At 37.3% G+C, this 27,961-nt stretch overlaps 1 protein-coding gene across 2 annotated transcripts in view; it reads left to right on the forward strand.

The window, feature by feature from the left end:
• The window catches only part of MIPEP (mitochondrial intermediate peptidase), a 73,987-nt gene that overhangs the window by 10,955 nt on the left and 35,071 nt on the right, over positions 1 to 27,961 (forward strand). For both annotated transcript variants that reach the window (XM_071553821.1, XM_071553830.1), the window contains 8 exons: positions 1,567 to 1,723; positions 2,124 to 2,172; positions 2,800 to 2,860; positions 3,507 to 3,559; positions 17,496 to 17,649; positions 18,561 to 18,638; positions 19,645 to 19,849; positions 23,416 to 23,525. In XM_071553821.1, the coding sequence (XP_071409922.1) occupies positions 1,567 to 1,723; positions 2,124 to 2,172; positions 2,800 to 2,860; positions 3,507 to 3,559; positions 17,496 to 17,649; positions 18,561 to 18,638; positions 19,645 to 19,849; positions 23,416 to 23,525 (867 nt within the window). The remainder of the gene's footprint in view (positions 1 to 1,566; positions 1,724 to 2,123; positions 2,173 to 2,799; positions 2,861 to 3,506; positions 3,560 to 17,495; positions 17,650 to 18,560; positions 18,639 to 19,644; positions 19,850 to 23,415; positions 23,526 to 27,961) is intronic.

The raw sequence follows: 27,961 nt of genomic DNA on the forward strand, positions 1-27,961 counted from the left end.
ATAGGGGAAGTGACAGAGTGTTTGCCTACCAGATTTGCAGGTGATAGCAAATTTGGAGGAAGAATCGATACACTTGAAGGGCAAGGCTGACATTCAAGAGTGTTCTAATCCTACACCTGGAAAGGGAGAATTCCTGGTAGAAGAAGGGGCTGGGACTGCCTGGCTGGGTATGTCGTCTATAAAGTCTTGTTCTGAAAATAGTGTGATCTGTGGAATTGCTACTGAAGCTGTGAGTAATATATCAATTAAATAATGCAGTTTTCTGAGTCAGATCTTTGGAAAAGCTCTTTGAAAATCATGTAATTTAGGTTGGAAGGGAATTTTGGAGATTGTCAGTTTGAGTCTGATTCTGTTCAGAGCAGGATCAAGTAGATCAGTTTTCTCAGTGACACATCCGGTTGAGTTTTGAACACTTTCTGAGGATAGAGATTCCATTACTTCTCTGGGCAGCCTGTCTGACCACACTCATTGCTTCCTGATATCGTCTTCTAGCTTGTGTCCATTACGTCTCCTCCTCTTGCTCTGTACCACCAAGAACAGTCTGACTGCATGTTCTCTATGCCCAGCTGCTAAGGAGATAAGGAACTCCCTTAAGCTTTTTCTGCTTTAGGCTGGACAAACTCAGCTCTCTCAGCCTCCATTCTGTGTCATGTGCTCCAGCCCCCAAGACACCCTGGTGGCCCTGTGCTGGACCCACTCTAAGAAGTCAGTGGTGCTATTGTCCCATTGGAAGTCAAATCTGGACATTATAGTTCAAATGGTGTCTGGGCAGTGCCAAGTAAAGCTGTCGCATCTGTGGACCAGATGCCTGTGCACTTTGTAGTAGAGCTCAGTATGCTGTTGATCTTTGTTGCAAAGACACACTGCTGAACCATGTTTAAGGAAGGGAAGTCATCTCTCTTTATCTCCTTTTTTCAAAATGAAAGCCCGATGGAACAGAAAAGGTACAAAATTACTTGCCAAACTTTCTGAGTCTTCAAGTAACTTTTTTTTCAGAGTTATGAGAAAACCCAAAGAAACTAGAAATAGGAGAAAATGAGAAAGTTAATGTGCAGATGGGCAGACTAATAGCTTTCTACTACAAAAAAATATGGCTTTTCTCTTCATCTCTTTTCTTTCCCCTGACCCTGTCTCTGTTTCCTATCAGATCATTCCATAAGCCAGCTTAACTGACATGCAGAGAACAATTTGGGTTTATTTGCTGAAGTTTTAGTGAGTTAACACAGCCCACAGAGTGGTCTGAGAAGCACAGATGTTGGCAGAAAGAGGGAGACGATGAGCAGAGAGGGACTGTTGACAGGAGTAGAGAACAGGAGCCTTTTTGGCAGTCTTGATCTGTTAGATTGTCTCATTGCATTTCCTTATTCCACCTTTGATGGGTAAGAGAGCTGTAATTGTCATGCAGTTGTAATTATTATTGTTAAAAGGCTTTAGGCCTTTTCCCAACAATATCGGTGAAATACAGCTGTTATGCCAGATCTTCAGTTGTATCACTTGTCTCCCTTAAAAATTGCAGTGTAGTAATTTTTTTTTCGTTTCTTTTTCCTTTTTTTTTTTTTGGATTAGGTGCGAGAAGCTGCTTACAAGATTTTTCTTCACTCAAATACTCAGCAGTTGAAACGATTGGAGGAATTGCTTGCTAGCCGAAACAGTCTGGCACAGCTGGTTGGCTATGACACCTTTGCCCACAGGGCTCTTCAGGGTACAATGGCCAAAAATCCAGGTATAAGGCATGTGTGGAAGGACATGTTGAGAAATCAATTGCACTGTCTTAAGTCAAAGGTTGTTAGTTTCTTCAGCTAAGTTTACACGTGTTTGTTCCAGTGAAGTATTTTATTGCAGTCACATTTTGCTCTGTGCCATACTCATGCTCTCTGTAAATGACAATACTCACTGAGTATGAGATGGTGTTTTTGTTCAGAGTTTGTTCATAATCTTCAGATTATGAAGTTGTCATTATCTTGGCATATAACAAAGTAAATGTGGTACTAAATTCCTGTGAAATAATGTCAGTGGAGTAGTTGTTTAAAAAGTCTAAGGAATTTTTTTGTTTGGAATATTTTGACAGAAACTTAGCACCCTTTAAGGGAAAAATAATTTTCATATTTTTTCCCCCCTTCTAGAGACAGTAAGACAATTTCTGGAGAAGCTTTCTGACCGGTTGTCTAAAAGGTATGTCTTTTTAATTAAGTTATTTTTTTAACCATACTCTTTGTTTCAAGAATAGAGGGACTTGTGCACCCAACAAATGCTGCTTATTATATGCTCTGATGAAGCAAAAAGATTTTCCCAGAGTTTTGAGAGGAGCTATTTGCTTAGAATAAATTCTGTGACTGTGATCAGAGAACACCCAGGACTAAATGCAAAAAAATGATGTGCCAAGAAATGCAGTTAACAGCAAACGAGAAGACCAAGTTTAAGTGCAGATGACACCTCTTCTAGTCTTCTTGCCATATGCACAACTCTATATGTTTTTCATCTTTAAACAGATTCCCTTGTTTGTCCACCTTACCTCCCTTAGTTCGACACACCACAGAACGGTTTCATCACTGGGTATAAATGGGGTATATTGTGAGAAAGAAAATGCTTTGGGAGTGTGCAACCAGAGTAAGAGGGACTTAATTTGAAGGCCCCTGAATGTCAGAAGCAGAATTGAAAAGTTTTTTTACCATGGTATGTGAGCCTGCCATTTTATATAGTAGTATACATCTCATATGATGGACATTTTCTTAGGATAGAATATTATCATGTACTGTATTACATTGCTCAAAAATCTTTCATAATAAAAATATTTTTCAGAACTCAAAAAGACTTTGAAATGATGACAAGGATGAAAATGAAGCTCAACCCCCACAATTCAGTAAGTTACATTTCCATATGTGGTGGTCTGTTTTGTTTCTTTTAAAAGTATAACCTAACCCTGTTTTACAGTTAATTCTGTTTAAGTGTACAAGATGTAGTAGAATTAGAAGGAGAAACATTCTGGCTTTTGGCTTCAAATGCTTTTTGCCTGCTTAGCTGCTGTATTGACATCAAGCATTGAGTGTGAGAGAGCAGATGGTTTATACAAAGTGATACTGAGATAACCAAAACATAAAGTGGTGAGAGGAAGTATCACTTTGTTTTGAATTATTTGACTCATTTGAAAAATAAAGACTGTACTTTAGGTTAGATGCATGTCTAGTTTGTATACTATATTGTACTTATCTTAATTCTGTACATATCTAGGTTTATCTTTTTATTTGAATTGAGTCTTGAAATCTCGTATGAAGTCCTATTATATAGTTGAGTAACAAGAACAATCTAAGAAATGTTAAAAAATAAAGGTTTCAGGCTATGTTATATGATGCTATTACCGGAGCTGGTTTTAGCACTGATAGTTTCCCGTTATGTATTAAAGTTCTGTGCCCTGTTGAAATCACAAAAATATTCAAAGGAAACAAAAGTTTTACTTTGGGTTCACTTGTTGTCCATTATTGTAATTATAAACTGGAATTCTCTTTCAGACACTGATGCCATGGGATCACCCTTACTATAGTGGTGTCCTTCGTGTTGAGAGGTAAGCTCCTTATGTTCCTTATTGTAGTGTAAATGAGTGTCTTTGCAATAAGGATAAAGGAAGTCCTCAATATAAACAGGATTTCTTTCTTTGAAGATGTACTTCAGTATGAAAAAATAAATGGCATCTGGTGGGACAGTTGTTTGTAACATTTCTTACTACTGGAATGCCTGTAGAAGTTTTTTTCCTTTGTTGTTTTGCAGGGAAGTATTGGCTCTCTTTGAAGCAGTTTCAGAACAGATAGAAAATCTTTATTCTTGTTTTGCTTTTAGTTCTTATGTTGCCTGTTCCCTAAGTTTCTGTGAAAATAAACACTCAGAAACAATATTAATGGAGAAAGATAGATGATATACCTTTATTGAAAGCTTTCAAGGTGCACACCCGAGGTCTACACACACACATGCACACACATCACCAGGGATGTCTCAGTTTTCATAACTTCTCCAGAAATTAACATATGATATATCTATGACCAACCATAATTCTAATTTCCTCTGGTGCCCCACCCACAGAGGTCCTCAGAACTGCCCCTTGGAGAAGCTCAGGACCTCTAGGCCTTCTTCTTGTGGTTTGTCTTCAAACTGTCTTGCTGGTGGCTTCTTCAAAGCAGTGTGTCCGTGAGAGAGCTTAAGAATGTATGAGAAAATGTTTTAGTAACTTCTAATACCACCTAATATGTGAGCAACCCAGGAAAATCCATGTAAACTATTAATCCCAAAAATCTGCAAAATATATACTAAAATCCTTAGCTGAGCTGTAGTAATGTTTACAAATAAATTTTGATCATGGAATACAATCCAAGTTCTCTTCATATTTTAACTTAATGAACAAACAACTTCATCCTCTTCTCTAGACGTGAAATAGCCACTTCTTGAGTAGATCTTCACTGTTTATGAATAGAATTCATTCTTATCTCTCTTATAAAGATGGGAAGTAAATCCTTTACACAGACTTAAATAGTGCACAAGACCATTGCCCATAATGAGATGCCGGCTCTGAAAGACTTGAGTGCTGCGTGTTGCCTTTATTAGATCAGCAACGGTTACCTTTTAGGTTTCTGTTGAAAGAGCTAATTGAAAGCTGTGCTTCTCTCACAAGAGGGGGAGGGAAAAAATCTTCCTTCACTGCAGATTTGCAGGTTTTTGTTTTTTGAGCAAACATAGACTGGATGTAACTGATTAAAATTGTAGTTTACTGTGGATCAGAAATCTGGATCTGACGAGGAAAGATTGCCAGCAGCAGCTCTAATATTGGCCTTGTCTTAAACTATTGCATGTTAAGATGGGACCTGAACTATGTGTGTGCAGCAACATTCATGGCCTGGGTGAGCAGAACTTGACATGCAGGAGTGGTAGAGGAATATCCATGAGCTGGATCTGCTTCCAATAGCTGGCGCCAGAGCACGCGGTGCTCTATAGCATGTGCTTAGCAGTTTTCAGGAGCAGTCAGTGGAAGAGCATTGCCATACTCACTCAAGATGCTATTTTGTTGCTGAAAGATCTACTTTACTTTGCCCGCATAGTGTTTTCAAAACAGAAAAAATTACATTCTGATTCATAATGCTGTCAAATCCTCATGAAATTTGTTGTCTGTGTATTGTATTTATTTTCTGCTTTTCATGTAGTATCTACATTCCCTGTTTTCAGAAATGGTGTGTGCCATAAAGGTTAGAGTTGTAGGTGTAGAAGGCTTTGTATTTGTTTCTTTATCCTCCTGGAGAAATGTCTTTGGATGCTTATTGTCCTTCTTACTCTTATTGGTCTTACTGTTCTTCTTAGATCATCTCATAAAGCTAGCAGTCTCATAATTAAGTTGCTGCTGATCACAAATATATTATTCTGCACATTTTGGCAGAAAGATAAAATAAAAAAAAATTCCTTTCCTTCTGGGGCTTTGTAAGAGACCCAATTAAGTTACTTTAAGAATTGCATACTAGCTTTGTGAAGGGAGACCTGCAGGTAAAACAGACCCAGACACTGGCAATGTATCTTTGCTATCTTTTATTTGTTCAGGCACCAAGTCTGGAAGTTGGATCAGTGTAAAGAGTCTCCTGAACCTATGTAGGGCCTCCCTGATTACAGTGCATGATTGGGGCCCGATATTTCTCTGCCTCCAGGTTGGGCAGGAGTATGTTTTTATAGCAGATATACAAGCATCTACAAGACAGGGAAGGAAAAGTGGTTTTCCTCTCCATTGTATGCAGAACTGCTTTGCGAAAAAGCAAAGCTTAGGTCTTTCACTGTTCTGTTTTCTGGATAGTGGTCTGTCTTTGGGAAGTGTTGTTGATTTGACTGACTGAACAATGTCACACATTCATTCTGCCCATATTGTAGGTATTTAATAGGGTACTGGATACTGGGTAATTAGCCCTGAAAAGTAAAACTCGCTTCTCCACTGCATAGTAGCAGGGGCTGTGCTTTGTGATTGAAACTAGGCAGCAGTCAGAGTATTCATACAACAACCAGAGGACAGGAAAATATGCCTTGTCATCTCTGTGCCCTGTATGTGTTCTATTTTCCACTTATTAGCTATGCAAATATGAATCCACTATCCTTTATCTTGTATTTGTACTTAATCTCTGTTTGACCACATCCTTTCTTGAATGCCCCTTGGCTGCTATGGTATTCAGTTCAGCGCTTGTGTAACTGGAAGGTGAGAACTGTATCACACAAAGCTTCATAGTGGCTGGAATTTGACTTTTGGCTATTTGTTGGTACTGTCTTTCTAATTGAGCCAATTATCTTGTGTTAGTAAATTATGTATCTAAGGAAAAGTGATGATGTTTTCCTTGTTTGTTCGTATTTTCCATGGGAAAATGATTTAATGCTTTTAAAGAAAAATGTATTATGTTTCATTTTATTTATTTATAACATCAATAAACAATTTATTTTTTACTTGTATCCTATTTTATTTTGCATGTTTGCATCATACAATGACAAAAGATATTTTCAAACAAGATATTTTTATCTGTCATGCAGTTCTCCCATTATTAGGATTCTTTGTTTAGTAGATTCATTTTTTGGTTCCTGAAGGGTTTCCCTGTTTTGGAAAAAAATTACTTTTAGCTTTATATCTTTTACAGAAATGCTACAGTTGTATTTGTAATTGTGCTGTATGCAGAGCATGGCTAATGGTTTTGTGTGTCATATTTTGGGACTCAGTAGTAGCTGGTGTGGTGGATTCTGTATTAGGGTTTTCTCTTCTGTTTAGTAAAATGTTCTTGTTGGAAGAGAAGCAAATCTATGTTTGAGGTATTTCTTTTCTACTGCTGTTGCTGCTGTGGCTCTAGCTGATGTACAGACCTATAGTGTCCTAGACATTGTCGGGTACATAAGATGCAAATATCTTTACAAATGTAGGTATAAAGAGACTACAGGGGTTTGGTTCTTGATAAAGTAACTCAGCAATTCCTTGTATGTCATCCATGTAGCACTAAGGGGTGCAAGAGATATCAGATGTGACAGTGTCTGTACCTGCTGGAAAAGATTTACAGTTTCTTAGTTTGGTCTATAGAACTGTATTTGTAAACAGAAATGCTGGGAAGAACATTAGATAATGTGGTCCCTGATGAGATCTTTTACTTCCTCTTTAATTCACCAGATTTTGACCAGCAACATCTCAAATGACACTGAAACTCAAATGACATGTTTTAATGTGTCTGTTCTATATTTCCTTGTTGTATACTTTAAATATTTATATATTTTATATTTTAAATACACATTTATTCTTTAGTGGAACAGGATTAAGGAAACAAATCCTTCGTTAGGTTTCTAATAACTCGTTTTAAGAGCTGGATATTTACTTCTGAGGAATGCAGTTTGTTTCCGTGCGTTTGGACAGCTGACTGACGTTTGCAGCCACATCGTGTTGCCTTTATTGTCACTCCTTCCAGTGTCACCGACCATTCCTGCTGTTCTGCAATTGAACAGCAGGTGGCGCTCCAGGCTCAAGTCACAGAGTTCGATTTGTCTTTAAACTCGCCCACATCTATTTTGTTGCTGTGATCTTTCATCAAGACTTTTCCCTGGAAACGTGATCCTACTTCAAAAGTGTAAGCCTCCCATTGATGGTAACAGAATATTTTACTCCTTTTTTTTTTCCTTATCGCCCCCCCCCCCCCCCACCCCCGCAGGACTTTGTTAAATACCTTCTCTGGCTTTACACTGTTGTGAGTGTGGGCTTCATGTAGCTATAGTTTAAATGGCAGGGAAAATACATGTCAGTATAAATGTGCATTTAAGAGAAACAGAGACAAAAGTCTGAAATTCATGGTAGTAATATCTTAAAAGAAGATAAAGTAATTAGGAGAACCTCAAGAATTTTGGCAGGCTACAGGTAATAAAACTGTGAATGCTAGAACATGCTTCAGCATCTAACAAGTAAGAAGATGTCTAATATGTATATTATAAAAATAATAATGTTGAGTTTTAGGGCAGACAAGTAGCAAAGTATTAATTAAATCACCTTACTTCTCAGTAAGTGCAGCTGCAGTTTTAAGTAATTCTCAAGGCCCTGATCTTGCAAAGATGTGGTAGTTCTGCTGAATTCTTCTGGGTCAGAGGAAAAACATAAGAAGAAATCACGCCCAAATGCTGGAAGAGACTTTTTGAGGTCAACTATGTGCCTCAGAGGTGTGATGGACTGCTGCTTAAGCCACCTCTGATGGAGGCACAGAACTGTTCTTGAGAGCTGTCAGTGGTGAGCTTAGTGTATTTCATGTTGACTCCTATTTCCCTAACCTGTGGTTCTTACCAGGCTGGCTTGACTTCACTGGCTGTAATTTACTCTTAGGATTTTTGCCAAAATGTCCCAGATTTTATTCAACTTGCAGTTGGGATGTGCTTGCAGGGTATTGAACTCTGTGCTAGTCCATTTCTTTGGGACTGCAGAAAGAATTAAAACCAGCTTTGGAGATGAGAGATCAATGCCAAAATAAGCCAGTTTCCTAATGTGTTGGAAAGAGAAGCCACCATGGCGACTGTGGGCATTTTGGATCTTGGACTGACACTAAACAGAAATTAGGAATAGCTCACCTTCTTTCTTGTTGGGACTGTACATAGGCTTCAGAGGAGGGTGGGCACCACTTTCATTTTTTTTAGATGAGTAGGTTTAATGTCAAGGTATGAAAACATGAATGGATATTTCTCAAGTTCCTAAAAGCTGCAGCTAATGTTGAGGTTTGCAAGTTACTAATAAAGAAACTTGTTTGTGGATGATTTTTGTTAAATTATTTTTAGATCTATGAAAAAGTGTTCTCTGTTGGGAACACCACATGGGAAAATGGCCATTGTGGAATATGTGAGAAAACTGTCACTCTGTTCAATTTGAAAGCTGAAGAGGAAAATGAATACAAAATCTAAAAATAGCCAGGAAATCTTTCAATCAAAGTGCTCAAAGAGAATGAAGACTTTCTATAACAATCTGTTTATAAGAAAGGGAAGATATGCCCACTGTTAAATCACCTAATGTAGATACAGAAAGTCCACTTGACGTACCAGTCACTAAAGCCAGTGGACTAAGCATTTTGGAGGAAGACCTGGAAGTTATTGAACAGGATTGTTGTGAAGCAGAATTCAAGTTTCAAGAATTTATTTGTTTAGTCAAAACACTGTGACTTAAGTCAAATCTAAGAGTTGTGTACAGTGTTGATACCAATATTCTGAATTACCCCTTGACCTCCTCCAAAATATTCTGTGAAGTGCAATTAACAGAAAGACAAAAGAAATGTGAAATACAGGTGCTAGTTTATGGTTAATGAGAGTACAAAGGTTTTTTTATTATTATTATTTTTATTATTTTTAAGAAATCCAGAGTCTTCTATAAATCATGGTTAAGAGTCTCCCTTCAGGTAAAGAATTAAATTTCATAGTCTGGCATGTAATGAAAATTGAAAGGGATTTTCCTTGTCTTGATCTCTCTAAGTTAACCTGAGGGGTTCATCTCACTTTTATCTTCCACTAACAAGATTTTTTTTCAAGTTTCTTTGAAAGTTTTGACAGGATCTGTTTTATTAGAGTTAGTTAACTTAGTGTTCTATATTTTCATGGATATCAACAGTATAATAATTTTTCTCAAAAAAACAAAAAAAAAAGGTAGGATATATCAGAGACTACATTTAATAGCCACCAATAAGAATTCTTGCCAAGCAACTCACTTGCAATTGTTAAGAGTCTGAATGCTCATGTTCTGAAGAACAGTGATCCTGACTCAAATATCTCTAATGTCCAAGTTTATAAAAAGCAATCTTAGTAGAATAAAGTCATGCCGCGCAAAATGGTCTTAGCTTCTTTCCAAACATACAGCTTAAATGAAAGTGATTTTAGAAGTCTGCATTTTATTTAGACTCAGTGAAGTCATGCAAGCTTAGAAATAATTATTTATAATCACATACTACATCTTTGTTCTTCACAGGGACACAGCCTTTTTGTTTGAAGCCTGCTGTTCTTGAAGAATAACCAAACCTCATTGTGTCAGTTAACTTGTTTTTAAAATTGTTTTTGAAATTGGTCTGGCTATATTACTTTTCTTAAAAATAGTTCTGGGCTGCACACTGCAAAAGTAAGGTGTCTGGATTTCTTAAACATAGTTAATCCTTTAATGTTAAGCAGGATTTTTTTACATCAAAGAAAACTACTGTTTTCTTTGATATTTCTTCTTTCTTTAGGAGGTTTCTGAGATTTCTCTTTGTAAAGTTTCTAAGCTCACATTCTGACATAAAGTATATAAGAAAATGTTCATTCTTTCCTGGGCTTTGTTTTAAATACAGATGCTTTGGTGTTTGAAATCAGATGTTCAGAGTGAATTAAGTTACTGGAATATGTTTTAAGACAAAATGAATGCCAAGCAAGCTGCTTTTGTTCATTTTTATATGTCTCAGTTTTTCACAGTTTTGGACATTTAAGTATGAGGGTTATGCAATTCTGCAGGAGAAACAAAATAATTTGAGGTTCATTATTACAATTAAAGAGGTTATTTAAATCTTGATTTTTATCTGTATTTTCTTGAGTCAAAGTAGGTAACTGACAATTGGGCACAGAGGAAATCTTTTGACTGAAGTATATAGTTCTCTGCAAAGTTCTGTTGTGATTAATCAGTCCCCCGTTCTTCCATCTCTTTTGCCTGCATTTTCAAAGGTATATTCGGATAGAAAATGCTGTGCTGTTCATCCTTTTGGGATTCAGCTATACAACATGCAGTCTGGTGAGGGAAGACTAAGTTCCAGAGAGAAGCAGGAGCTCATAGTCGAGCTCAAAACTTCTGCTAGTTACCTCTGGCTGGTACCTTATTATGCCTGAAAGTGTTGTAATATTTGTGTCTGCCTTTCTCTGGTGATATAGGCATCCTAAGATGCCTGTTTGAAGGACTCTGAATCACTTTGCTGAGGCTCAGAACTCTCATTTAAGTGAAAGGGTATCCAGACAGGAGGTTTCATTCTTGCCCTGAATTACTTAGCTGACCTGAATCCTTTTTCTTCCTTAGGAAATACTGTAACCATATTTCCCTGTGCTTTCTGGCTTTGGAGGCAGTAGTATAATGTTTTCCTAGTGACACTGTTACGCCATGTGCATCATTCTCCCCACTGAATTCTGTCTGTCTGCTGTCCTGGAGCAGCAAGCAAGCTGCAAGTTACAGCATACAAAATTAAAAACCTCTGTGTTCCAGCACTTCTTTGCAGTAGTTGTCATTACTAAATGGAGCTCCAGTTGGTTTCCAATGCAGGTTTTAACTATCTGTCTCCAGAATATTAACCTTCCTGGATAGTATCAGTAACCCTTAGCAGAAATTTTCCTGGTAGCAGAGTGCCTGTTAGCATGGTTCAATATGGGTCATGATGATTTCCTTTCTCATTTCTTTTCCCAAAAATACTTGAATGCATTTCCTGTTGGAGATAAAGTTGTAACTTGCTTGAATAAATGTGGAGGTGGCTTGCCAAAGAGTGTGCTCATATGAAAGCAACTGCTTCATGCAGTTTTATTTCAATTTTTTACTATTTGGTTTAAATAGAAGGCACAAAGCTGTACAACTCTTCAACTCACAATTGATAACAGATTGAAAATTATGCATAAAGTGACTCTTAGAATGGTTGCTGGTTTAACATATGTTATGATAAAAATAATTATATGCATGCTAGGTGTCATCAACAGGTATTAACATGTAGATTATGAAGATTGCTTTGCTGTGACTAGTGAGATTTTAAGGGCTGACTAAGCTATAGGACTTTGGAAACTCTGCTCCTTTTTATGTAGGGTCAGTCATTATCAGTTAATTAATGAACTGAAGTTTTTTTCCATTCATTCGGTCAATGGAGAAGTAATGTGCAGTGGAATTGTTAGGGTTGGAAGAGACTTCTGGAGATCATCTAGTCCAGCTCTCCTGCCAAGGCAGGAATGCCTTGGTTTTGGTAGGGTGTTGTTGGAAGGCTTTTGCCTGCATTTACAATTACACTTGGTTTTACATTTGAAAAAAAATAAAAATGATCAAAGGATCACCATACACCTGGGAGAGAAGATGGCAAACTTTGAGTTTCCCTTTAGCTTCAGGAGAAATTCATTTATGGTCTTGGATCAGCCCTCAAAATGTCTTAGCATCCTACACAGACAAGCTCTATCTTTGTTACAGGGCAATTTAAACTGCTAAAGGAGTGTATTGATAGAAGTCTTCATCTTGGAGTTTTATTTGGTCTTTTAGATAATCTGGCCCAGGTCAATGTGTCTTGAAGATACAACCCAAGGGCCTTTAACAGCATTCAAAGGGCTGAGGGAAGAGAAGTTTGGATTGCTGTCACAATCACAGTCCCCATTGCTGCCAAGAAGTTGTGCTACCATGTTTTAATATTGATATGAATTTGAACAGTGAAATACTGTGCCTGTGGAATGTTGTGTTCCAGCAGTTTCACTAAGATGATGAAGTTTTGAGTAAGGAGGTTGGGTAGTCAATTGCTAGCTAACAGATGCTTCTTTCTTGTCATCTGGAAACAATGAAGTTGCTAATGGCTGCTACCGTTTTAGTGCTTGGAATCAACCAAGAATCTTCATTACGGGAACATCTAGTTTTTAAACTCATTCAAATACTTTTTCCACCCACACCTATGTGACAGATTTAAGTTTTGCAGATCTAGTACAGATTGCAGGATTTCCTGTTCTGTTCATTGAGTACTCTTACTTTTGGGAAAGATTCAAGTCTTTTAAATTAATTTCTTCCCTTTGCCCCATTGTCCTCTAATCTTATCTAGTGTTGCAGCTTTCATTTTGCAGTGAGTAGCATTAAACTTGAAGTTGGTGCTCAGGAAAGAGTCACTCATATGCTTGCTCTTGCCACTGAAAGGCAAGATCATCTATTAATAATAATTCCGGAAACTGAGTTTTTGGTTGCAGTACATCAGCTTCAGACAGCTGAGGTTTTGGCTAATTGCTATTCCTAAGTAAGCCCAAAGAGAAAGTTTTCCTGGAATCAGTGCAAGTTTGGGGTTATAGGCTCTCTTCAATTATAGTTGGTCTTACTTGATTTTGAAAAGAGAGTTCATGGATCTAAGAGGTAGGACAAAATTCAAAATGTGGAGATTGAATCTCTCTTTTGGTGTCTGGAATGATCACTGCTTAGTGGATATAGACTGATATTAGACAGAGGTTTTTGAAGATGTATTACACACTTCCTGGAGGAGTAGCTTGCTTTTTTTTCAGAACCCAGTATTCATTTTGAAGTATTACTGATTATTATCATCTGATTGTGATAGTTGCTTTATAGTATCATTTTTAACCCCTTTCCCATAACTCCTGTGACCTTGCACGGACTAGCAAACAAACAAACAAAAATGGATGCCAGATAATTAGTATAACAGTTACTGCTGACTGCTGTCAGATGTGTCCAAAAATAATTTAAATCAGTTTTGTCTCATAAGACAGTAGTAGTATTTGAGAATTTTTCCGTATCTTAAGCTTTGATCTTTGTGTGAGGATGTAGTAAAGAAGACAGAAATGGACAATGATGTGAGATCAGAACTAGAAATATTATTTTATTTTGGCATTCTGTATGAAAAGGTTGGTTTTTGTAACTTTGTTTCCATTTTCCATTAGCAAGAGGAACATGAACACACATATTTCATTAAATGTGGAAGAAGTTTGATCCAGACTGTGTTCTACCAGAAGGGACTTACATTAACTTTGTGCAGTTTCTAGTAAAGTGATTGTTTAGTTAGGACCCCATTGTACTCAAATGTCAAGATTGTGACATCTTCAAACATTAGCCAGAGTAGGGGACTAGCTCCTCTGGGGAGTCTGCCTTAAGGCATTGTAGTCTGTAAGTGCTATTTTTATGTGTGGGTGGATAAGTATCATGCTTTCTTCAAAAGACAAAACTATTACAGACTGATTTTCCCTCCCCCCACTTGGGATAGCAACAGTGTATTACAAAACACCTATCAGAAAGCCCTCTTTCCATTCTCATCATCATAGGATAAGTTCATGAGGACAATGCACAAGTTCAAGAAGTACTAAGAATGAGGAAAAAGTAGGCACTGATCTTCTCCCTGTGATACATTATTCGGCTCTTCTGTCCATGAAGAAATGTCATTGCTTTCTCCTGCTAGTATGTATTTCTCTTTCTGAGAGAAATGAAATGGGAAGTACTTGCAGAGTCTTCTTCCTTCACCCCTCCAGATAACACATTAATCTAGTATTTCAATTGAACATGTTGTAACCCTTTGCAGTCAGCATGAAATATTGTCCTTCTCTGTAAAGCTGGAATCTATCTCATACTGTAGCTGTGTGTTCTTAGTCCTACGCTCCTTATGACATCTTTACAGAATAGCTGAGGTTTGAAGGGAGCTCTGGAGGTTGTCTGGCCCAACCCCCAGCTAAAGCAGAGTCTCCTAGAGCTGGGTGTCCAGAATCATGTCCGAGCAGCTTTTCAGTATCTTCAAGTAGTGAGACTCCACAGTCTCCAGGGGTAACCTGGGCCACTGGTCACCTTCACTGGGGAAAAAAAAGTTCCCTGATGTTAAGATGAAACTTCACACGTTTCAGTCTGTGCCCATTGTCTCTCATCCTGTCACTGGGTGCCACTGAGAAGAGCCTGACTCTGTACTCTCTGTATCCTCCCTTCAGAAATTTACACTCCTTTATAAGATCTGTCTGAGCCTTATCATCTCCAGCCTGAACAATCTCAGATCTTTCAGCCTTTCCTCATAGGAGGGACATGCCAGGCCTTCAGTCATGTATGATGAGCCTTTGTTGCATTCTCTCTGGTGTGTCGTGTCTCTTGTACTGGGAAGCTGAGCTCTGGTCACAGCACTCCAGTCACAGCCTCACCAGTGCTGAGTGGAAGGATCACCTCCCTCAGCCTGCTGACAATGCTCTTCCTAATGCACCCAAGATGCTATTCACCTTCTTTGTGGCAAGGGCCCATTGCTGACTTGTGTTCAGCTTGGTGTCCACCAGGACCCCCAGATCCTTTTCTGCAAAACTGCTTTCTTGCTGGGTATCCCCCAGCATAATCTGGTGCCTGGGCTTGTTCCTCCCCAGGTGCAGGACTTTGTACTTCTCTTGTTTGAACTTCAGGAGGTTCCTGTCAGCCCATTTATCCAACTTGCTAAGGTCCCACTGGATGGCAGCATGACCCTCTGATATATTAGCCAATTTGATGGACAGTTTGAGTGACATCCAGTTTGGTGTAATCTGCTGACAACTGGATAGGACTGAACCCAGAACTGGCCCCTGGAGTGTACTCCTGATCACTGACCTCCAACCAGTCTTTCTGTCACTGATCACCATAATGATATGTAGGATGATGATATCAGATTTGAAAGTGATGTGACTAAAAACAGTCCTAAACTATTATGGAGGTTGTTGTACTTTGTTGCTTAAAAAAGGATCATTTTAACAGGTCTCATAGTCTGTATGCAGTCAGAGCTTCAGAGCCACAATCATGAGGGCTGAAGTACTCAGTGGTGGGTTTAAGTTTTCATGGTAACAATCTGGGCAGAAGGCAATCGGGGGTGATTCTGGAGACATCTGAGATTTACCTGCTAAAACTTTCCAAAAAGCACCACTCTTGAAGGAGCTGCAATTCTTAGGACTTGCCGACTTAAAAATTCTCTGGATAATCAACACGTGCCCTGTAATTCTGTACTTCTTGGGGTGCTCTGTAAATTAGTGTCCTTTGTACTTTAGATGTCTGTGGCTTACATGGAAATGAATTCATGTCTTCTGCTTTCTTTTAGAGCCTTACTTCCAGTCTTTTTATCTAACTTGATACCATGCTTGTTTCTGTTCTTTTGGTGTAATGACTTTCTGACTAAGAAGGAAAACATGTGTTTGGACGCATGCAGAGTATGAATTTAAGTGTTGCTATGCATCTTGAACAAGTGTGTCAGTATGGTAGAGGCAAAATCTGCTTCATTTTCTATGTTCTAGTATAGTTAAAAATAGAGTGGAATACACTGGCTTTAGCTTCTTGCATTTGTATTGTGAAAAAGAGCAAAATCTTGTACCTTAGCATGTCTGCGGCTTAGAGTAGTAACCCCACCCTGCTGTGCCTCACAGTGCAGTGAAGCTGGGTAGTGAATCGTAGCTGCAGTTGTAGGCAGCATACTGGCAAATGCAGTATCCCCAGTGGGTTTCATTTTTAGGTCTTCTCTGTGTAGGAGTGGAAAGGAAGGAAGGGTAAGTGAGTAGATAGTGACTAGCTGGCTCTTTCACAGCTAGTCTGTAACTAAATCTTTCGATCATAGCTTTGAAATAGCATGATTCTGATCTTTGGTGTCCAGCTATTATAGTCTAGCTGATGCAGGCCTAATTTGCAGTGACTGCTTGCCATTTCATTAAGAAGCAGAAGAGCATGAAAGAAGATAGAAGGGAGGGACTGTGATTCTCTGGAATTGAACAGTCTTTATTCTGAGACTCTGGAAACTGATGTAAATAACTTTAACACTTGGACTTTGTATGTGAAATGAGAAGGCAAGAACATTTTTGCCATTTGGTGTGCATACATAACTACAAGCAAATTCCAGTTCTGATTTTGCTATTGCCTCCAAAGAATTGTGTGGCTCTGAGCAGCTTGTGAAAGGTGTAAGTTTGCCAAGCATTTATCTGCTTGATATGCCTGTAGTGTTTACTTTTTAGGGTCAGAGTCTCAGGAAGTTTGAGCCCACTTATAGGCTGCATACATCTTTGAACTACTTTTTGATCTTTTTGTTCGTTCTCATTTTATATGTGTGCATGCAGATGTATGATATCTTTCTCCCTATAAATGTCTTCTGTGCTACAGTGTCTTCAACGTAGTTGATTGAGGTTAGGCTCAGGAAGCTTGCCAATGTTTGAAATTTATGTCACATACTAAAATCTTCATGTGGCTAAAAGCTGTGAGATAATTTCTACATGGTTCAAGAGAGTCCCCAGAGCCTGGGGTGTGATTCGTGCGTGGGAGGTGATTGTGTCTCCTCGGTGTTTCTGTTGCTGCAGTCAAAGACAAGACTGCAGAGTCAGCAGTGCTTACCAGTTGGTTTCCTGCCCTTGCTGAGGATTTGGCTTATATCACAGCCAAAGCCAGCTCGTTTTGCTGATCAGTCACACAGTGCAGCCTTGGCATGGGAAAGGCACTTGAGTGCCAGTGGCCTCTTGTGGATCAAAAGCCACAGCTTAGCCACCCATTGTATTGCCATGGTCTGTTTGGGCTATAAGTCCACCACATTTTTGAAAATGATAGTCAGCATCTGTTGAATTTGATATCCAAATTTGAATATAAGAAGAACTGAGTTAGTGTGAAGCACTGTGCCGTAACTAGCCTGTGACTCAGTTTCACTATTTGAAAAATAAAGCATGCTCAGTAAAGGCTTGGGACTGAACTAGTGTATTTTGTCATGTCCTGTGGCTTTAAGGTGAAGACTGTAGTTTATGTAGCTCTACTAACTGACTGATTTGGGATTCTTGTATTTCTGTAGATACAACATTGATCCTGGCTTGTACTGTCCATTTTTCTCTCTTGGGGCATGTATGGAAGGTTTGAACTCTTTGTTCAGTCGGCTCTTAGGAATCTCCCTTTATGCTGAACAGACAAAGAGTGGAGAGATTTGGTCTGAAGATGTTCGAAAGTTGGTAAGTATCCTTGTTTCTGCTATCTGAAACCAAAGAGATGACAAAACAGCATGTTCCTGTGAGCCATGAGTCAGATTTCTTACAAAATTTACTTGGTTACCTATCAAAAGCACAGACTAGTTGTCTAAATTTAGTTAAAGTTACACCTCAAGGGCTTTATGCTCTCTCTAAGTGCCTTTTATATTTGATATTTTATGGCCTTTGTATGTCTCTGTGTAAGGTGCCTGAATTGGAGGCAGTTTCTCTATTTGGAGGTTACTGTTGTACCTTTCAATATGTCCTTCTGAATGAGCCCCACTAGTTTTTTTAGTTTCAATTTGTAGATGACTAGATGACTAGAATGCTGTAGGTGTGTATCCTAGCAGTCTTGTGTCTTTGCCTAATTTTTTTTTCACTCTGTATGTCCTCTTTACTTTGAGATTGATTTTTATGTCTTTTATTTTTCTGCCATCCTTTTAGGGGAGGGTGGAAGTAAAAACTTGGGCAATAACTTACTCATCAAGTTCCCAGGTTCCTCTGTTCCCTAAATTTATTCCCTGCCAGATCTTCTCCCCTGCTTTTCCACCTCCAGCAAGAGCTGCTGTTCTTTATATCCTGTGGGTCAATTTACAATTACTCTTACTCTCTCTATTTTTTATCCATGTTAAATTGGCTTCTGTTTGACATTTGAAGGCAGCTTTTTACTAATCTGTGACTTGTTAGTTTTGAGTGAAATGCAGAAATGTCTGCAGTTTGAGAGACAAGCTGTGAATTTTGTATATAAATTTTTCAATTAAAATTACCAAGAGATTTTAAATTATTCCCAGTTTATTTGGCATTTATTAATTATAAACCTTTGGATTAGAATATTATGTCTTCAACTTACACATCAGTGCTTTCACTGTGGAATGATACTGTGCTTTTTTCTTCAGGCTGTTGTTCATGAAACTGAGGGTTTGCTGGGATACATCTATTGTGACTTCTTTCAGCGACCTGATAAACCACATCAGGTAACATTTATGATTTGATTTCAGTGTGGGTTTTATTGCAGTAATGACTGTAAGTGTTAGCACCACTTGTGTTCAGTGTAAGTTTTTAGTAAAAGTTATCTTGATTTAAAATAAATTAGATTTAAACAGGGAAATCATGTAACTTCAAATGTGCTTTTAGGTAAAATATTTTTTGCGAGTAATCTTTCATTTAAAAAACATCATCCTGATGAACTCAGACTCTTTGTGGTACAGAATAACAAGCACTATGAAATATCACAGAACTCCATTTAGTGAAATGGTAGTTATTTAAACCCCTGTTTTCTGGCTTACTGTTTATAAGTAGGAACAATCTGAAATTTGTACTGTCTACAGATGAAAGCTCATAAAGACAACTAATTTTTATTCAAAATTCTACTTAATATTGTAAATGGTCTTAACCTATGGCTTGCTCACTACCTAGTGCCAATATATTTACTATATCATTCAGTATAGTAGACACTTCACTCTATAGAAGCGTCTGCAAATTACCACCTTTAGTGAGGTGGTGAGTGGGCAAACTTTAAATCTACATTAGCTTAATATATTACTCTGTTTTGCTAATATTTCACAATATACTGGGAGTGCTTGTGGTATATTTCATAAAGAAGTTACTGCTGAAGTGTAAAGGGAAAACTTAATCTGTAAATTATGAATTTGACACATCAGTAAATTTCTTTGAGCTAGTGATAATTTTTAGAAAAATGGAGAGATTTTGATAATTCAAAAAAATTATTTTCTAAGAGCATCATTGTCTTCTTTATGTGGAATAAAGTAATTTCCATATGACTTTGAAGCAAATAATAAAGATGGAGAAACAGTGTGCTGCTATTAAACAACATCATTAGTGATCATTGAATTTTACTTGTGTAACTGAATATATGGTTAGATTTGATTTAACAATTTAAGTTTAATAATTTAATAGTTGTTTTAATATCATTGATATAATGACATTGGCTGTCCATATTTTTGCTTTTATCTTGAAAAGGATTGTCACTTTACAGTCCGAGGAGGCAGGCTAAGGGAAAATGGAGAGTACCAACTCCCTGTAGTTGTTCTTATGCTTAGCCTTCCCCATTCAGCAAGTGGTGCACCAACGCTACTAAGCCCTGGTATGATGGAGAATCTCTTCCATGAAATGGGACATGCTATGCATTCTATGCTGGGAAGAACTAGGTACCAACATGTCACTGGTAAGAATGTTGTCACAGTGGTTTTTTTCTTTTAGTTAAATGTTTAATTTCCAGAAGAAAGGAGTAGATTTAAAAAAAATAAGAAAAAAATCCACAACAAAACAAAACAAGAAAAACCCCAGTATGAACCATAGTTGAGTCATGTTGATAGTTCTACAGCTTTGAAGACTTGAAAATACAGTATCAAATCCTCAAATAATATCTAAACCTTGACCAAACAACTCTTGAATATTTTTCTTCTTCTAATAAGTGAATTTGTATCTCTTCTTTATGTACTGTTGATCTTTGTTCTGATGGTGATATTCATTCTTACAAGTTTGCCTTATGTGGAGTTTGTCATCACTGGAATAGTTGGAGGTTTGAAAATAAATTGAGCTAAAGTTGTACTAGTGTAAAAGCACAGTGAATCCTGGGTTGGAAATGATTTAGGAAATTTAATGAAGGAAAATTGGTGAGTTAGATGTTGCAAAGAGCAATATGGAAAAATCTGTAAAGCCAGGACATTTCTAATCGATTCTGATTAAAGCAAAAATGATACATTGAAAACATACTTTGTGTGAAAACATGGCTAACTGGTGACCCTTTTAATCATACATAAATGAACGTGAATGAATATGCAATCACAGCTTAGTGGATGCACAGGAAAGGGATATTGCCTATTTTAATTTAGTCCCTCTTCTCCAGTGGTGGCAGTGACTGACAGATCACTGGCTTCTACAGCCTTCTGCAATTGTGGCAAATGGGTCAAAGATGTGCTGCCTGAGGCTGCTTGGCATGCTACTTTTTCTGGCTGTGGGCACCTCGTTACAATCTTTCCTGTAATAGTGTGCTGGAAATCCCAAGTGCAGTGGACATTTACTTATTAAAAAGCCCACAACTGAACAGATGAGATTGTCACTCTCTTGTCTGAAGAAATTTTTTTTAAAATGTTTTACCCTTTTTACATTAGACTAATGATACAACAGGGTGTCCATGGTACAGTTAATGTTTTATCAGTGCATACCTTTACACCCAGTGGCACAATATTTTTTTTTAAGTCTTCCACATAAAATATACTGAGCTGTTTGTGAGTGTGTCTCTACTGGACATTGCTACAACAATTGGACATGGCATACACCCTTTCAGTATAAGCTCTGTGTAGTCCCTGGGGGACAGTTAAGGGCTCTCCCCAGCATTTTCCACTCATACAGCCTTGCTCACCTTGACCTGCAGGAGTACTTACATGCCCAAAGTAACTGCTTTGGTGATAGTTCTCCTCTTATGCTGAATCCTGTATGTCTGCATGTCAAAGTCTTAAAGGGACAGGAAATGGCTCATTTTTGAGGCCTCAGCCTTTCTAGGAGTCCCTGTGCATGATTGCAGTGTTGGCTTAGCTCCAGGCAGTCCTGCGTCCCAGAGGATTTCACTCCAGATCTAGCATTGCAAAAGCAGCTTTGGAGGTTGGAGGTCAGTGGTGTTGTTTCTGCAGAGAATCTTTTTTTTTTTTGAGTTTGGAATGCGTAACAATCAAAGGGCTTGTCCCAGGGATGTCTCTTAGGGGCCATCTCCTCTCATGAAACACTAGGGTGGCAAAGTATGGAAACAAGATGACTAGAGGCTATTGCGAGAACAAAGAATTTGACATTCTAGTTGAGATGAGCTTATTTGACATTTTTCCTGCTCTCTCCTACCTTCCTTTTCTGATTACATTCCCAAGTATTCAGGAACCCATTCTGCTGCTAACGGTCCCAAAACTTGGATAATACTCTGTTTTTGACTTAAGATGTGCTGCTTCTTAAGCTAATCTTTCATGTTACTGTATGAATTTATTGATTGCTTAATTCATATATATGTATAAGATTTTTCAAATGTTAGCCCTGTATTCCATTTTAGTTTATCAGAATTTATGCAGTATATAATTCATATATTTGTTTTACAGGAGGACTGACTTATCCCAGATAACTGCCCAATCTTTTACCTTTCTGATTTTCAGATAAAGTCATTTTCGTGAGTCTCTTCAGTGGTCACTTTATGAACAAAGAATTATGTCACTTTATTAAGGAGCACTGAGAAAGCTTAAATGCCTACACCAGTGTTGTTCTGCAGGCTTTTCTCTTGGCACTTATCTTGTTTTAGGCTTTTTAAAAATTATTTTCAAACAACAATAAAAAAAGACTCTACTAGTGAAATGTGATGGCACAAAAGAAGGATTGGGTTATTGTGTAAGAACTGAATGACTGGATACTGAAGTCTTAGAGGTAAAATGTAATTCAGAAGTACACAGTGCAGATCATGCTTTTGCTGAGTACAAAGAGCATTTATGCTTGGATTTTTCAGCAGTGGTGGGAAAACAAAAGAACAGTTTTATATGTTAATGCAGAACTGCATATAGCTAATGTGCCTATGAAAGAGTCAAATATGATTTGAAATTGCTTCAGAGCTGTATGTAACAGCAGTGAGTATTAGAATGGGAAAGATAATGGTGAAACCACATGCAGTCTTGGGCATAGTTTTGTGTCTTTAGTCTGATGGTGAGTTCAAACTGAAGCAGGTACAGAGAAGAACCACAATGGGTAATTTTTTAAGACTTTATCTTGCCTTTGCATAATGGTGGCTCTTAGAGAATACAATTTCTCCCAGTTTAGGAGGTAAAAACCAGTGTGACAAATGCTATTTGCACTACAGAGCAGTATTGGTCTGAAAATGTTGAATATAAAGATATTATATATTAAGATTAAAAATTAGAGAAATATTTGTAAAGATTGAAGGATTGATTTTCAAAAATAGTCTTAAAAATTGGTAAAAGCATATGTAGATTTGAGATTAATTTTGAATATTGACATTGTCTCTAGTAGAGAGGGATAAAGGTCAAAACCCAGTGAATCCACTATTAAAGCGACAACTTTTACATTTCTTACTTTATAATAGAAATTAAAAATTCAACTTTGATTTGGTGGTTATAGTTTTTAATAACTTCTGTTGTGTAAGGTGCTGATAAAGATTAGAGTAAATAAAGTTTATGGGAAAGTGCTTTTTGAAAATATTAACAGCTAAGATATTACCTCACTGCACTTACATACAACATGTCTTCAATCTACAAGAGTGTTCCTTGGATGGATGACTTGATATTATAAAGCAAGGGTAATATAAATCATAAGTAACCTCAGCAAGCAGATGGAAGCTAAAAATTGTAACTGTGAATGGGATTAAGGCAGAGTTTTATTTACATTGTAGTTTAATTTGGGTTTAGGACACTTATATAGCTTTGGTGTTTCATGTAGGGCCAGTTTGGATACAGTCTGGTTTAGTTTAAAAAGGGTGTGATCCAGAGCTTTATAAGGTGCCTCACCCAGCTGTTCAAATATTTTGTTTTACTTTGTGATTTATAGCAAAATGTGTAGGGTTATAATGAAGCTTTTCTGGCAATATGTACAATAATGGAAATAAAATATTGACTTAACAAATGAAAGAACATTAAAGTTCACCAAAAGTCCAAAATGAAAGTTGCGGAACTTTTTGGGAAGAGTTTAAAACTCTGTGTTATTGCAAATAGCAAATGCTAATATGTACACTTATTCTACCCCTAGGAACCAGATGTCCTACTGATTTTGCTGAAGTTCCCTCAATTCTGATGGAGTACTTTGCAAATGACTATCGAGTGGTTAACCAGTTTGCAAGGCATTATAAGACAGGACAGGTAAGGAAAAATAATATGTAAAATATTGAAAATAGGAATAAATGTATTTAGGCAAACAATAATATTTTCATGTGTTACTAAATAATAATGTTTAAAGTAGAAATAAACAATGGAAAGGAAATATTTTTGTATTATAATTTCAGTTATCCAGAAAAAAATGTTAGTATTGTCATTGCAGAAAAGATAATCTGCAAAAGAATACTAGATTCTTATATCCAAGGTTCCACTTAGGTATTTAAAACTTTCAGCCTTTTTTTTCCCTACAGAGTGTAGTAGGTGAACAGCTTCTGTGTGAATTGCATTATTTGGAATATTTTAATTTAGTTGCAGGTAAGTTATGACAAAAGTAGGATTTGTCATTGAACTGTCTAAAGTCTATCTTAAAATAAAGTTCAGGTACCAAATCATGGACAGAAATGGAAATAATCAGTAGTGTTTAAAAACTCCCATTTTTAACACAGTATAGGGTAGTGATTGAAATATTTTGTGATGAAAACCATACTGCTCTATTTAAAATTATATTAGGATTAGTTACATTCTGTCAGTCACGAATCTCTGCGTTAGAACTCTGATGCCTTTTTTTACATGAAGCTGTTCTGTATCAGTCAACTACAAGGATCTGCTTTCTGTGGGATATTGAAAGAACAGTGCTCTTTGGAATGAGGGATTTTTGGTGGTGGCTTCAAGATGTGGCAGCAGAAAATGATTTATATTTGTACAGACATTTCAAAAATGCCTCAAGTTGTTACACTTCATTGAAACTTTTTATCCAATACTGAGCTTTCAGTGTGTTTCAGTATTGTGGAAGTAGAATTAGGTTTGCCTTCATTGAAAAGTTAGGAAAATACATTGCTTATGTTCTATTTTAATAGATACTCTCTGAGAAATTTGCTCTGTAATTTTTTAAATTTTTTTTTATTTTCTCAACAGAACAATCATTTTTCCAGGATTGATTGCACTAATCTTGTTGAAACCTGGGAGTTAAGTGTACCCAGTTCAGGAGTGTTCATCATGTATATGTTAGAGCCCACATACTGAAATACTGCTTTCTACTGTTCTCTATAAAGTTCATGTAGTGTTTAAACAGCGTGGAGTCAATCTGATTGCATATGAGTTCAGAGAATGAGCTTTGCTAAAACATCTGAAAGAGATTTGTGGAACATTATTTATGGATTTATATTTTCAAAATGACTTAACAAATCTAACCCATGTTCAGTTTTCAGTGCAAAAGCTAAGAACCAGACAGTGTGTCCCATTTGGCATTTCCATAAACTTCTTCTGTTTATTGGTGGTGAAATCATCCCCTTTCAGAGAGCAATTGAGAGAAGTTTGATGTAGAAATTCAGTCTTGAAGGGGGCAAGAACAGATTATGCTGGAAGATGAGAAGAAGAGCCTGAAACTGCTCTGTGGCTTTTGAGGGCTTTAGAAGGCTTCCTTTTAAGTGCATTTTAAAAATTTTAGAATGCATTTTTAAGCCACTATCCAATATATATAAATCTGCTTTTGCTTATGTTCATTCCTCTAAGCTGATTTTAAGAATCTAATATCGAATTTCTGTGTATGTCATTTAAATACAACTAGATTAAAGTAATGTTGTCTGTTCCTGAAATTTAGTGATTGCTATAGCAATTACTTTTATCTGTTGTGTATATGTTACAAAGTACTTTGAGTAGAAAATCCCATCTCTCTTACTTCACAAAGATCTTTTGGGGGCTTATTCTCTCTTCTTGTTCTCTGCCTAATTTTTTTTCTCCGTTTTTTAGTTCTTTGAAAGAAAAATTACTCCCCTTTAACCTCTTTTGCAAGGGGAAGTAAGGAATGTGGATGAAAAAGTTAAAACGTGAAATTTGTGAAACCATTTAATCCAAGTGTTGTTCCATATGAGAACTTGCGCTAACTTTCTTCTTGTGGATTAAGAGACTGAGCTTTTCTGTGTAAGAAAGATCTTTTCTGCAACAACTACACCAATATAGCTCAACTGGTTGTTGACCGAAGGAAGGCTTTCTACTGACCCAGATTGTTGTGGAGGCAATGTGTGTAATTTGAACAAGCATCCTCCTTTTGGGATTGCTGCATCTACACTATAATTTTTGCATGTAGACTTCAGGTGGTGTCATTTTTAATAGTCCTACTGCACATAAATGCATCAGAAAAACTTGTTAGCATAGACTGAGCTTATGATTGCCATTGCTTTCAAAGCCAGTTGTAGAAGGGCTCATCCTTGAGAATCCACACTTAGGATTGATGCTTATGTCTATGGGAAGAGAAGAGGCGAAAGAGGTGTTTTGATTATTAAAACATGTGAACTGTTGAAAACTATTTTAGTAGCACTGCAGAAAAGAATTGGTGGGCAGGCTTTCAAAGATGAGAATGCATTATGCATTTAGATGTAGATCATGAGGATCTGGTCCAAAATACCTTGAAGTTTATAGAAAGCTTGTCTCTGCTTTCTATCCATTTTGGATGGTTGTGATGTTGAGTACTGAGGAGTGACAAAGCTTTCAAGCTCTTCTGGCAAAAGGAGCAAGTCTTTTGTATTTCGTTGAAAAAACTGGCCAGTACGAAAATATTTGTTTCAAGAAAGTAGCAAGTCTAGTTTTCCTTTCATTTGAATGACAGCTCAAAACAGAGGGGACTTTATTAATTAGTTTCTAAAGTTGAATTGGTCAGGTAACCTCATAAAGTCAAGCCATACTGAAATGAGGTCATTACAGTGTTCAAGCAGACAATCTGGTACATGGATGCCATTCTATATCACTGTGTTTGTTTGTTTGATTTCATTTATTAAGTGCACAGATATGTGGTAGGTCTGAGCTAAATCACTTTAAGCTTGTGTGTCTTTGGAGGCTGTCTTGAACAAAGGCCAGTTTCAGCTGTTCAGATTTGAACAGAGTTCATTTTTCACAGAGATGGGATTACAAAGGCAGTATTGTATTAACATGATAGCAAGAATAAGCCCACAGATAGTAAAGAGTTGTAATGTGTTGCAGTTACTACACAACAGTAAGGAGTTAAATGTGCTTTGGGAATTCTGTTCTTTTAGCCACCGTAGAAAACATGCTGAAAAATTCATTCCAAGATCCTAAAGTTACTTAATAGAGAGGAATAGAAAAGTGGAACACAAAGGAAAGCATGTAGACTTTTAATTTAAAAAATGGAATGGTCATTCAACTAATACAGGTTTAGCCAAAGCTCTTTGAAGTCTTTCTTTTAGAAGGAGGATGACAGTTGCATTCAGGTTTTATACAAGAGCTCATCTTTCATGGTAAGTAAAATAATCATGCTGGTGTTTCTTTTTTCTTCACTCAGCTGCTTATTACGAGGCTGTGTGAGATTGTAATAAAGCAAAGGAGGAATAGTTTCTATTGCCTGAAACAGTACATCTTCCTGAGTTCAAGACCTCAGTATATGTGTGCATGACATCCACAGAAACCTACCTTAGAAAGTAGTGGTGATCTTTGAAAAACTCTCAGGAGTCAAATTTTTCTTCCCTGAAATCTTAAGATCCCAAAGGTGTTTTGGGAAACATAAGTGATCTCTGTCATTCTTTAAATTTAATCTAATTTTGGCAGTGTTTTTCTGGTGCCAAACTCTGCTTGGCTTGTAAATTATGATCACAATATAATCTTTCAGCCAGGTTAGTAGTACTGATAGATTTAAAGAAAGAACATTTATGTCTTTCTCCAGTGCTTTTTTGGCCTTAGGTGTTGTCATAAGAATGATTTGTACTTTCCTGTTGATTTTAATCTGCTCAAACAGCAGAGCTTGCTCTTGAAGGCACAGTAGATTGACATTGTTTGACATTCATATGGCTACCAAAAAAGGTAACAAAATTTTCTTGGAGTTTTCTGATAAAAATACTTATATTCTACTTGGTCTCTAGAAGATGGTGCTAAGACATCTCCTGTGCAAAGGGATTTTATTACATTATTAATGATCATTCTGTGTCTCCCTTCAGGATTTCAATTTAGAATAGGATAGATGCTTGTAGCAGAACATAAGCGAGAAATGAGTGAATGCAGAGGCTGCCTTTTTAGCAGTCTTCTGTGGCTTGAGGTCAGTTGCTTGAAGCACAGACAAAAGAAGACAAGACACTTGGGTCGAGAGTCTAAGAAATGGTTATTTCTGAACTAAGAATTAGACCTGCCTCAGTTGTTTCTTGAGCAGGGCTGGGTGTGACCACCTCTCCCCAGGCGAGTACCAAGTCTGGCTGCATCACTGAACCTTGCTGCTCTGTGCCCCAGTGAACTGCAAACTTGGATTTCCCAGTTCATTTGGGGATCTGTGGGACTGTGGTTTATGGAAATGCCAATTAGACAAGTCTTTGCACTTTTCAGTATATTTATTTTGTGTACCTGTTGAAAGTCTATGCGCTTAACTGTCTCTTGCTATCATTTAATATAGATGAAATATAAAATTGAAAATCCATTATGTT

This window comes from Pithys albifrons, chromosome 1 (assembly GCF_047495875.1).
Source record: "Pithys albifrons albifrons isolate INPA30051 chromosome 1, PitAlb_v1, whole genome shotgun sequence".
NCBI classification, from domain to species: domain Eukaryota; kingdom Metazoa; phylum Chordata; class Aves; order Passeriformes; family Thamnophilidae; genus Pithys; species Pithys albifrons.